The 13,718-nt window shown below is 38.2% G+C and overlaps 1 protein-coding gene across 1 annotated transcript in view; it reads right to left on the bottom strand.

Annotated features, from left to right (window-relative positions):
- Positions 1 to 1,302: 1,302 nt before the first annotated feature.
- Positions 1,303 to 13,718, bottom strand: part of iglon5 (IgLON family member 5) — a 224,328-nt gene continuing 211,912 nt past the window's right edge. The window contains exon 8 of the mRNA XM_051865002.1: positions 1,303 to 10,419. Coding sequence (XP_051720962.1) covers positions 10,319 to 10,419 — 101 coding nt within the window. The 3' untranslated portion in view covers positions 1,303 to 10,318. The remainder of the gene's footprint in view (positions 10,420 to 13,718) is intronic.

A 13,718-nucleotide genomic window follows, 5' to 3' on the forward strand; every position in this document is an offset into this window, starting at 1 on the left:
ATTACACAATTTAAACATTATTTAAAGTAAATACGGAGTGACTGAACCAATCTTTGTCATAGAATACACTTGTTTGTTTGCATTGAGTTGACAGTTTGAACGTTCTTGTGCCCATTTATTTATTTTCAAGATCTGAGGTGAATTAGCCAGTGTTGTTTTCATTACAGCTATGGGAACACAGAACGATATTCAAACTCACGTTAGACGCTTTTAACATTAAATAAAGCACATAAACAGTACCTGATATTATCATTGCCATACTTTGTGTTGCTGTTTCAGCCGCGACGGAGAAATGGAAACCGTTTCTAAAATAGAATATTCGTGTCGCCATCGTGGCTGGTTAGGACAAAAACTCAGATCAACATGGAAAGGATACCTTTTATCGCGTGTTGCAGCATCGTGTCGCGTCGCATCTGGTTAGGACATGGTGTAAGAGATAGATGGAAGATGGACAGTTTAGATGAAGTTGCTGTAGCTTTACCCATTAATAGACACGGTATTTCCTAGAAAATAAATTCCAGCGCAGCGCTACAATAACCATAATGTAATGAGGCTTCACAATAGATAATGCTTTATATTGAACTCTGTTAGAGAGCTACATATGGCACTTTATCTATTCAATAAAATACCTTAATGTTACTCACCTGTTGAGTAATAAAAATGGCATCTCTGCATCGCTTTTACAACATTTCAAATCCCTCAGTTCTCGTTCCCTCCAAAAAGCCAAGCCAATGTTGATTCTTGTTTTATTACGAGCTCTGACGCTTTCTCTTTTCGTCAGCAGGCTCTCCTCTGTTCAGCGTTCGTTTAGCTGCTCCATGTCAACCTTTCTTGCTCGTTGTGACAACTAGCCTATGCCACTTCCACACCATACACGTGTCAAAGGAGCAACTTTTCTCTATTTACGCAGACATGACGAGACGCGCACAGCAATTTCCAGTGAAAACCATCCTGTCAGGCCTAAAATGTAAGCACTTATAATAGGAGTACCATAGTGAATCCAAAACACGGTTTGGAAGAAGAATTGATTATGTATTATTTAAATTTTGTTAATTTTTAATAAAAAAAATTACATTGTGTACCTTTAACCTCAAATCAACTTTAAAATAAAGTTCATTTTCAGTAGAGGGAATTTCTTAATGGCTCACACTGAATCTAATGCTTCACTTGTTACATGTTCAGGTGACCTTGACCTCATAAGACAACAAACACATAAAATGTCACAGAATCATGTCTGTTTTCTTTAATGAGCCATGGATGTTTCTAGTCACAGAAATGCAAATAAAAACAGACTCACAGAAGTATGTTAAAAACAAAATTCAATTTTATTTTTCACCTTCCATTTAAATTCTTGACTTTTTTTCTCCTCTTTGTGGATTAAAAAAATGTACACACACCTAAAAACAAAGGACAGGGAAAACTGTAAAACAAATGACGTTGAAATAAAGGTTACATCACAGCACAGAATGTGTCGTTGTGGAAGACAACGTTCTGTTATTTTCCGCTGTTCTTCAGTTGCGTCATTGATTTCTTGAAGACAGTTGACAATTACAGGGGGATAAAATCCATTTGTCTGAAACAGAATCACGACCCAGCATGCCTGCCGTAAGAAGGCCAGAGAATGTACAGACACACACACACACTCACACACACACACATACACACAAACAAACAAACAAACGGCTATATTACAGAGACACTGAGGTGGAGGTCTGGAGGACACGGCACGACGGGACGCTCTGGATCAGGGAAAGGACGTCCGACTGGCTGGAAAGGCCACTAACTCCTTTAGAAACCAGTCGAAAGTGACACAGGCTAATCGTGCGTATTTACCCCGTGACTGACAGTGCAGACGTCACGTTCTGCGCAGAAACAGCATGTGTTGTTGACATTCGTGAGGCTCAGAATAAAGCTCTTATTGAAATGCGCCGCAGTGGGTCGATCACCCACTGATTTTGGAGGAACTGGCCCTGTTATGTCTTCTTAATGCCTGTGTGGTGTTCTGACAACTTAATTAGTCCTAATTATGCACATTAGTAATTAGTGAATTCTTATTCAAACATGTGCAAATGATTGACATAAAACCATCTGTTTCTCATAAATCCCTCTCATAAATTACAATGAACTCTGTACAGCAACATCTATCTATCTATCTATCTATCTATCTATCTATCTATCTATCTATCTATCAAGTACATGCATCATATTGTCACGCATTATTAAATTTTCACTCAAAAATATTTAGGCCTAAATTTGAGATTTATGTATTTGAATTGCAACTAAACTTAAAGTGATGTATATATTTGTCAGTCATACACAAATATTAAACAGGAAAGATTTGTGCACAAAAATCATGGCAGATATTATTATTAACTATTTGTATCAATTTGATTTTATTTAAATAATCAGAATGCATTTATTCAAACTGCTTACAATCAGCATAAATCTGTTGCTTGTGAAAACAATTACATTTATTCAGTTAAAATTTATGAACATGGTTAAAATATGACTAGCTGTGGAACAAGAAATATTCACTAAAATGTATGAGAGATTGAAAGAAATTGATTTATTGATGATAAATATATAAACCTGGTTATTGTGCATTTAAAACGTATTCAGTTTATTATCTTACTGTACCTGAAATTATACCCGTTTAATTCACGTATGACTGACAAATATGCATCACATTAAGTTAATTAGTTTATATTAATTCTCTGTAATCCAATTAAATGGACATTTTATATGCAATTCAGATACCCTACATGCAATTTAAATTTAGGCCTACATATTTTTTGAGTGTTCCTTTAGCCAAAGCGCCTGCTTTTGACTTCTTTGTCTCTCCCAAGGGAGTCTAAAGATGTTTTTTAAAAAGTTATTATTGACTTCAAAATGCAACACTAATCACACAAGATGCTGAAAAACAGCAAGATGTGACGCAATGGGCAAAGACATCAGCCTGAAACGTGCACTCAGACATACGCGCTGTCTTCAAAACGCAACATCTATGGCTCAAGACGAGACACTATATTTTAGCACAATCGGCGTCTTCTGCGTTCGGTTTTCTCTGTCATGATGGAGCAATTATTGAGAAAGATAGTTAAACTGTTGACATTTATAGCCGAGTACCTCAAAAACATCAAACATTCACGTCTGCATTTGTGTCTGGACTGAAGCGTTTTTAAATTACTCCTGTATTTGTAATGAGAACAATCTTGTGAATTTGGTGATACATAGTACCGATAACAAGCATCTGCCCGCTTATAGTCTCACAATTTATCTACTTTTCATCTAAATTTGACTACCAAGGGTGGGACAATCTAACATTCACCCCGTTCTATTATCTACTTCTACATGCAAACTGTCTCAATATTTTGTCTCCAGATACACAGTATCAATACACGCTGACTTTCAATTTTTCAAAAGCTCTGTGCATATTTGGGTTAATTATGTAACACAGGCTAGTGCAACAAACACAAAAGCACATGCAATACTGAAAGCAACATCTTAAACCAGCCTGAAGTGGCCACAGAGCTGGTTTTACATGTCATGCTGGTCTAGTTTGATGGTTTTAGAGAAGCTATGGGAACTTGTCAGTTGGTCAGGTTGGGAGACCACCTTGCCGTCTAGCTAAACCCCAGCTTGTTCGGGCTGGCATACCAACTAAACCATGCAAAAAACAACAAACCACCTTTTTAACAGGAAAAAGTCATTTTCTGTTTCTAAATAAATAAATAAATGATGCTCTCATGGTTTAAAGACTATGGAAAACTTCTAATGCACTTTCTTGTGAATTAAAAAGAAATGTATGATGTACACAAAACTACCAAATGCATCATGCAGTGTGATTTGGCACTGCCATCTTGTGGCCCAATGAAGCAATGTTAATTCACACTATGACAAATGATAATTAGTGAACAATAGGGGTGTGACGAGACAGAGATTGGTTCAAGATTGAGTTCACGAGATCGAGACAAGATTTTTACACAGTATTTTTTTTTTTTTTTAAAAATCCTCAATGATGAAGAAAAATAGTCTGTTGGTGCATTTGAAATGTTTTAACTAATCATCTTGTAATGAATGTCATTTCAGTTCTACTTTAGTAGTATGAATTATCATATGCAGTAAAAGACAACAATACTCGAGCACTGTAAAAGCTTTTGCCACAAACTCAACTGACTGGCTTCTGTCCTGTATAATTTCATATGAGTCTCTTCAGACTTTACTGTACATGATTAATGAGCTTCTACAACTTTTGACCTCCTAACTGAACTCCTTTCCACAAATTGATCATAGAAATAAAAACAAAACAGTTTTCTCTTAGTCTTATTAAGTGCAAACAATAAGTGCAATCATAATAAAAGTACTCTCTCAATATTCAAAGTGCAAATAGAGAGTACATTTTTCTTCAAGCATGATACAGAGCTAAGAGATGGTTACAACTACACAGCCCAGCCTAAGATAGCTTTCATATTAGGAGATATTTGCACGCAACAGGGAGCCGCTTTCAAAATGCAGGGTATTGAAATTGCGTTTTAATGCGCGCTTGCGTTTTACTTTCGCTTTCGTTTTCAGTGCATACTCTGTGAATAGGGAGCGGCGGTGCTAAGCGCGCATCTTACAAGATAAAACATTTATCAGACACATAGGCTCTGTTGTGCAATAAATCCTCTGCCATGGTCTTGTCAGTCATCTCGTCACTTACTCTTGTCATGTGATCAGTGAATTCTGATTCCTGCTGCACTACGTACGACTCTGCAGCTCGTGTTGGATGAGCTGGATGGGACTGAAGCGACCGTTATCCAACAGAATTAAATGATTTTTGTTTCTATAAAAAGCAAAACGACAGTGGAGGCGTAAACGAAGCGGTGGCATATTATATCCTAATTTCACCCTCACACTCCGTCATGGCAATATCGCGAGACAGCTTTTCAACTCGACAAGAAATCTCATTATATTTTAATCTCACTGCACGAGATCTCATCACACCCCTTAGTCAACAATGTGCAGTACTGGGGTCTAATCAGGAAAAGTCCACTTTTAGATCTGTAGACATGAGCAGCAGATGAAAAACATGATAAGTTTTACTGTTCAGTCGATGAATTTTATATGAAAGTAAACTCGTTGCAGATTTCCTTCCAAATCATCATAACATCACGTGCAATGATCTAGAACAAACTTGAAAGAGTTCAGGCCTGTTCACACCAAGGACAATGACTATAATGATAACCATAAAGATATATAAACTGTTCTAAATTTAAAAGAATAGCAAATGAAATTTTACACCACAACTGTAACGATAACGGCACAAAGAAAAGATATCACTGGAATCACTTTCAGAATGATTTTTTTTTTTCCAGCTGATGAATGATAAAAACATTGACAGTCAATCAGAATCCATCCTGCTTTGAAGAGCTTGATCATTTGAAGTGACAGACAACGACTGAAAACATAAGCACGTGCTTAGAATAAACAGAACGTTATCGTCCGTTTTATAGTTATGGTTCTTGGTGTGAGCAGGCCTTTATAGAGACAATCAAGCAAATATTTAAAGGTGAACTGCTAAACTACTCCACTATCTCAGTTTAATATGCACAGACAACTATAAGTAAGCCATTTGTAAATAGGGAAAGAGGAAGTGTTTGGGAACTGGACAGAAAATGCATTTACAAGTGGGGTTTGTTGTGGACAGTTTTATTTTTGCTTATAATTTAATTCAAATATATTTCACAGCTAGTTTCCGTCTTTCTTAGTACACTGTGTTAAACAAACACTGAGTTTGCATGTGCCTTGATGCATGTTTCCCTGTCCAATCCGACTCGTTCACATCTGTCCTCCATTCCAGACCTCTATCTCAGTCCCCTCTCAATCCGAATCTCTGCAGTTCAGCGCGGGAATCACGAGGGGAAATGATCCCAGCCCAAAACATACACCAGCGGTGCTCCATCACGATAACCACACACCCATATAAACTCCACCCAAAACAGACATTTACATGCGTTATACCCACACCGAGAATTGCAACGACATTTCATACTTTTTTTTTCTTTTGTTTACTTATATTTGAGGAGAATACATGTACACAGAGATGGATCGGCGGACCCCGAGGGCGATGCTAACATGAGTATGATAGGAAAAGCGTGAAGCGGACAAAAGCGGACTGACAGCGGGATAAAAGTTTAAGAGATGAGAAAAATCACCTGCTTTTGTGCTTGAAACCGAACCCTCATACAGCGGCGGAAAAATATTTTGACATTTAAGTCACAATTAAATGTCTGAATGTCAACTGCATTAGATTTTTGCGAGGTCAACATGATTTTTAGTAGATTAATGAAGTCTTCAGCTGTTTATTATTTTATTAACTTAATGTTTTGACACCTAGAAAGTGTCCAATTGTTTTAAATTTCCAACACTATTTTATTGTTTCTGTTTTTATTGTACTTTACTTCTTAAAAACAAATGCTTTGATTTTTACTGTAAGATCTAATGCAAAGACAATCAGACTTTTTAAGTGTCCAAATACTGTTTTGCGGCCACTGTGTAGTATGCAATATCTTCAATTAGTGCACATTGTACGAATGCACAGTCTTCAGCGTTCATTAATAATGGCATTGTGGCCGTCAGACTTTAACTTGAACTTTAAATAGGTTTCGGTTTTATTTTCAGGGTTATTGCTGGCTGAAATGCAATAATGGAGCACATATTCAGGGAGCGCAACATTATCCTATTATAATATATACAGCATTAACATTGCAAACTGAATGGTTAGCGCTCATGCAGGGTCATTGTGAAGGGTTGCATAAAGCACCGCAGCGGCCGCAGCGCGTTAAGTCGCGCACCGCTGCTTTACGTCAAAGCCTCTTCGCCGTGTGCTCTTAAGTGGCGGTTAATTAGCCTGTAGGGGATCGGACTCCACATCGGGCTCGAGACTCAAAGGCACAGCTGTCCTTGAAGAGGATTCTGTCAGCGCCTGGACTGAGCTTGATTTATGAGCTCTGCAGCTCACCAGATGGGGGACGGAGAGAATACGACGGTCCGCTTGCTTAGCGAGTCACAGTCGCCGGCTAATTACATCTTTATCTCCCGCTAATCTGATTCCGAACGGAAAAAAAAGATACTGCGTTCCATTCAACTTGGAAAAGTGCAATCGAATGCAACATGAAGTCATGATTGCAGTTTGGAAATTTTTGCAGAAATTCACACGCACATATGCATGAATAAATGTGAAAAATGTTAAGCAAATAAAAGACTATGATCCTGTCTGTTAACTGCACACCTACAGAACAAATGCTAGCATTGCATAGAAGAACGCTAATGGTAGCATTGCTTCATTACAGCCCATGTCGTTTTCCAAGCATAATGCATGAAAATGCATGCATTTATGGCTGGAAGTTGGCGACATCACATCCGACAATGAATGGAACGCAGCATTGCACCAAAACGTTAATGTGTGCACATAACCGCAGGATACTGAGGATTTTGGTTATGTCATCGAGCATTACATCATTACGGCAGAATATATCATACATTACAGTCATCAACAGCATGGGAAAAAATCGCAATACATACAGTACACACTTGAAATAATAATAGGGCGCCTACAAGCTAGAGTTTCCATTGCAAATGCATTGAGTTCAATGGAGATGGTACGTTCACACTGCAGGTAAATCTGATTTTTTGCCCACGTGTGACTCATGGAATCTGATCTTTTCAATTCCGATTTGTGTCATATGTGGTACTAAATCCGATACAGGTCAGATGTTTTGTAATGCGACCGCAGTGTCAACAGTCATATCGGAATTCATGCGATTTTTACGTCAACATTCATCGCGATTCTGCGCTCATGGGAGTCTATTTCAAAGATTGTACACACCCAACGCTATCAAAACAGCTGCGGAAGGTAGTCAGAACTCGACAGCTCTATAATACAAGCGAAACATGAGGGCTCGTATCATAAAAGTTTCAAAACTCTGCTCTCTTTTGTCACATCATTGTCTTTATTTTTCATATTGTCTGCGCATAATTTCGCTGGCTTCCGCGGCAGATCACACTATAAATAAACACGTAATCGCTTACTTTAATGCCCTTCGTGTTTACTTCCGTATGATAGCGCGCTGTGTTGCCAAGTCCGCGATTTTCCAGCAGAATTGGGTTACTTTTTCACTGTTGCCGCGGGTTGTTTTGCAACTCCGTAGGTTGAAGCGACCGCACTAACGCGATATTTACCGGGATACCCCACGGAACGCGACTGGGCTAGTTTTAGACTAGTTTTGAAAAGCAATTGAGTGCATTTTGTGGTAAAAACCTGGCAACCCCATTTGTAACGTTCTTTTTCGCATGCAGGTCAGTTCAGAAACATGATCTGTTCACACTGGAAATCTGAACAACAAAAAAATCAGATCTGAGAATTGAGCATTAAGGCTCACTGTGTGAACGTAGCGACAGTGGAAAAATGCGATGGTTTGGAAACTGTATATTTTTGTGTTCCCACGGCCATTTTCACATGCTCAAAAAGGATCTTACGCCTTCCGATTTGTCTAGCGTGTAAGCGCCCTCACATTTCACCGATTGCTCTCTTTTACAGACGTGGTCAAATTATTTCCGTTTTAAAAAAGTTAATCATGGTAAAACAGAGCACAATACTTCAAAAAGTTTTTTTGTTCTTTTTTTTTTTTTTTTTTTGCTGTTTGATGAATTCAGTGGTTTTTAGTACAAAATATTTTCACACACATGGCTTGCGATCAGCTCGGACGTTTTTTTTTTTTTTCTCACATGGAATTACTATCATATTTATTCAAATACTTATTAACATTGTCATCATCATTATCATCATCATCATCATTATAATCATTATTAACACCAAAAAAGTAATAGCAGTTAACCTTGCAGATTAAAATGTACACAGTGCAGGGGGTTAAAACGGGGTCGGTGCAGGAAGTGAGGTCACAAGAGGGACATTTCTAACCGGTACATGCTATCCACAAGCAACAAGAAGTCGATGAACTGTTTCAGGGCAGGAGACGCCAGAAACTTCTGCTGCCTTCAAGTCCTTGTGGAAAGTTCCTACTTACGAGTTTGTACGTAATTATGATGCATTCAAATTATTTTAAACGTTGCACAATTTCTTTCACTCTTTGTGTTATTTCTCACTTTTCTAAGCCATGTTTGCAAATGTTTTTAGTACATGAATGAAGTCTACAGCTGTAGTTTGTCTGCGTGAGATTCTCCAGCTTTGTTGTTGTTGAGCAACCGAAGCGCGAGCTGTTAAAGCTCCGCCCTTTTCTGGAAAGGGGGCCGGGAGCAGCAGCTCATTTGCATTTATAGGGACACACACAAAAACTGCGTGTTTTTGCTCAAACCCAAATAGGGGCAAATTTGACAAGCTATAATAAATGATCTGTGTGGGGTATTTTGAGCTTAAACTTCACAGACACATTCTGGGGACACCAGAGACTTATATTACATCTTGTGAAAGGGGTCCCCTTTAAGCACTTGTGCAACAAACATGAGAAGCACTTCTAAATGTATACAAACTAAACTCATTATGATCAATGATTCTCCTCTAATAATGACATTTTGGTGGCGAATGCATGCTCATCTCGTAAATACGATCATTCCGACGTGACTTAAAGGCAGCAATATCGTCCAAGCCAAAAGGCCGAAACAGAGAGGCTGATGGGAAATGTTGTTTTTGCCAGTGAAATGAGTGGCCTCTGCTGCATATATATTTACACTGAGGACGATCTGAGTGATGGACAGACTAAGGACAATATGAGGGCTGGACGCGGGTCAGATGTTTGCTTTGGGTCGAGAGCCCAAACGAATGCAAACTAGGGGCCGAGATGACGCGGCCCTCCTGCTAACCCTTGCTAGAAAGAAAAACATGTGGTTTGACATCATTCATAGTAGCTACGTATGTCAGAATGCACCACCGTTCAGCTCAGATCTCTGCGTTCGGATCCGAGGGTCAACGGCCGACGGGCCCGCTGGTGAAACAGCTTCGAGAGGGTCACCCGAACATCGCAACCATCGTCGTCATCTTTACGACCAGCATGTCCAGCACGCACATCAAGAAACACCGAACTGTTATCTTGTCGTTCACATCATTTGCATCACATTTCAGGTTTGGACGTTAAAAGGTGACCGTCGTTGGTGACGGGAGGGGGGAAATGAAGCGGTGATATGCGACCGGGCGTGAATGGAAATAGGAAGAGAAGGTATGACCGAGTGATGTAGCGATGGCTCCTGGATTAATGCATAATTTCTTTTTGTTCACAGTGATGGGTTCGTATTTAAAGACTCCTTCCGAAGCGGGAAAGTTTTAGACCTTCATCAGAACAGAGATGGAGAGGCAGAACCACAGACCGACTCCTGATAAACGGCCGTTCAGAGACGCCCCTCCGCCGTACACCGCCCCGGGCCCTGAAAGAGCAGAGAGAAGCAGACGTGAACAGGGTGAATGAGAGAGCAAAGGTGGTCAACATGGAAACCTTGCACTAGTAAAGTCAATGTGAAATCACAATAGACTATTTTTGAAAATGCACATTTCTGGTCTTAGTGAGTGCATGCATGTGATTGCACTGGTGCATGTTCAATACATTTAATCAAAATTATATTTAATTGAATAATATTTTTTATATATTGTTTTTATTAAATAATAATTGGCTCCACTTCTCAAACAACTGTTCCTGTTTGGCTGATGTCACAAGTCATTTAAACTAGAAAAAAAAGTCAAATTATGCAAGTTAAAGGGATCACAAACATTGTTTTCATTGACTTTAACCTAATTTTGAAGGATTTTGTAAAGGCTTGATAAATCTGTATATTATATCTGTATATACAGTGCATTTAAATGTTATAAAATAAATTACAAGCAAATTAAATTAAAATAAATTAAAATAATTGTAATAATTTTATTATAATTATTTATATTAAATTGTAAAATATTTACATGAATAAATCAAATATTAAAAATAAAAAAGTATAAACTAGAGTAAAAGTGATAAAAAAAAAAAAAAAGAATTTAAAATATATATTTAGTATAAACAATAGGGTTGTGTATATGGTATATTTTTAACAGCACTCCTGATGAATTATTTTAGTTTGTTTGATTGATTTGCACTTTAAAATGATCATATCATGACAAATTTAAACTTTAATAGATCTTTAAGCCAAAATAACTTAAAACAAAATAACCAAAACATTGTGAAAGCATTCAGAGGAGAAGGAAGTTAGATACTTTTATTCCTAAACAGCAGAAGAAAAATAAATTAAAGAAATAGACCGAGGTGGGATAGATGTTTATTCTCTTAAAGGGTTAGTTCACCCAAAAATGAAAATGACTTTAATTACTCACCCTCATGTCGTTCCAAACCCATAAGACTTTCGTTCATCTTCGGAACACAAATGAAGATCTTTTTGATGAAATCTGTGAGTTTTCTGTCCCTCCATTGACAGTCTACGCAACTACCACTTTTAAGTCCCAGAAAAGTAGTAAAGACATCATTAAAGTAATCATATGACTCCAGTGGTTTAACCTCAATTTTATGAAGCGATTTTATGAAGTCACATGGGCTGCATTTACACTGCAAGTCTTAACGCACAGATCCGATCTTTTGACCGTATCCAATTTTTTTTTTGGCCAGTGTGTTTACATTCACTTTAGACGCGACTGGTATCCGATATCTGTGTTTACATTACTTCCCGCCCCAAAATGATTGTCATTGATAGTTTTACATGCACATGGTCGACCTTCGGGTTTTAAATGGCTGTGCTATTAAAATTATTTATATATTTCACGTCGGGTGGCCATGATTACCTGCCAGAATGGATAAGTCAGCTGTCAGTGTCACGGATGTTTGCAGCGCGAAATCTGACTGAACGGATATAGACTGAAAAATAAAGGTAATTTGCATTTGTTATTTTATCTACGGTCATTAGATCTATAATTCTGAAGTGAAATAAAGTAGCAGGTAAGATTACATATATTTGAATGAATTCGAATATGAATGATAACGAGAGAGCGCGCGCGAGAGAGAATAGCCTATCCAGTGAAGCTTTTGGTTTATTAAAAAACAAACAAACAAACAAAAAAACACGGTGAGCTGTTTTAAATTAACCGGGCAGAGGCTGAAATTCAGCTGCTGAATGTGTGTGTGTGTGTGTGTGTGTGTGTGCCCGCAGCATGCGCAGTTTCTTTCTAGGAAAAGATATAGGCCTAGACATAGCCTATAAAGTTCCCACCTCAATAATAAAGCTGCAAATTTTTTATGCGAGTGCATACAGGCACGTCTGCTTCATAATACAACATAAAAGCTACCTTTTATTGAGCAAATGTGTCTCCCTCACCGTGTGGTGGCTTGGATTTCCAAGGGGAATCAGATATGCTTGTTTAGACGTAGGTCGCATGTCCAGAGTTCGGATATGTATCTGATTTAAAACCACATTTGGAAGTGGCTCAGATCGGATGCGAAAAAATTGGATCTCGTGCAGATTTTTGTGTTTACACGTGTGCAACTAATTCCGATCTGTGTCAGACATGAGCAAAAAATCGGATTTTTTGTGCCAGTGTAAACGCAGCCATGGAGTACTTTAATGATGTCTTTACTACCTTTCTGGGGCTTGAAAGTGGTAGTTGCGTAGGCTGTCAATGGAGGGACAGAAAACTCTCAGATTTCATCAAAAAGATCTTCATTTGTGTTCTGAAGATGAATGAAAGTCTTACGGGTGTGGAACGTCATGAGGGTGAGTAATTAATGAGAGAATTTTCATTTTTTGGTTGAACTAACCCTTTAAGGATGACGATAAAGGTTGCAGCATGTTTGATGGAAAAGGCCAGATGACGGTGGCAGCCACATGAACAAGAGGAGATGTAGGGAAGTGACGGCAGGTGAGTCATCACAGAAAAACTCGTGAAGATAATGGGAGACAGAATGAGGCGGCAGAGGGAGAGATGGAGGACTCGCTTACAATGGTAATGCATGAGGGGGGGAAACGGCATGAACAGAGCAGGAATCACTCACTGGGGACTGAAATGTGAAGAATGGAGGGAGAGAAGCTGCTGATGACTTCCTGGGGTAACAGGACACAACAGAGCGGGAACAAACGAGAGGAGAGGAGAGGAGAGCAGCGCTCCGACATAATGGGCCAGAGAATGGAAAAGAATGGTGGGACGGAAAGGAGGGAAGAAGCAGCAAAAAAAACAGATGAAATGGATATGGACCATCATGATGCTGTATGGCAGTTAGTTGTGCGAAAGACCTACTGTTTATTGCTAATGAGCTTTAAAAGCATTATGTAATCATCATTACACATCATTGACGCATAAGGTTTTTAAAAGTGTAGAAAAAAAACATAATGGATATATAATTAATTTTGAAGGTTTATTAAGTGTTAACAATGAGATTATGTGGTTTTTATAATCAATTAACACTGCTTTTGTCATTTTTTACAAGATGGACAAAATTTGTTACCAAAAAAGTTATTTAGTTTAACCAAAATTTCGGTTTTACCGAATGACACTTTTGGTTATACCGAATGATGATATTTTCAAACAGTGCTAACAGGCTGATATCTAGCTAGCTAGAAAAAGGACAATCAAACATTTTATATTTAGTACAAGTTTTTAAAATATTACAACATTTTCCATGTTTTATATCGGTTGCACCGAATGACCTGATGTTTCGGGACATGCGTATGAACAAGTGAAAACATGAATTTTT

This window comes from Ctenopharyngodon idella, chromosome 16 (genome assembly GCF_019924925.1).
Source record: "Ctenopharyngodon idella isolate HZGC_01 chromosome 16, HZGC01, whole genome shotgun sequence".
NCBI classification, from domain to species: Eukaryota; Metazoa; Chordata; class Actinopteri; order Cypriniformes; family Xenocyprididae; genus Ctenopharyngodon; species Ctenopharyngodon idella.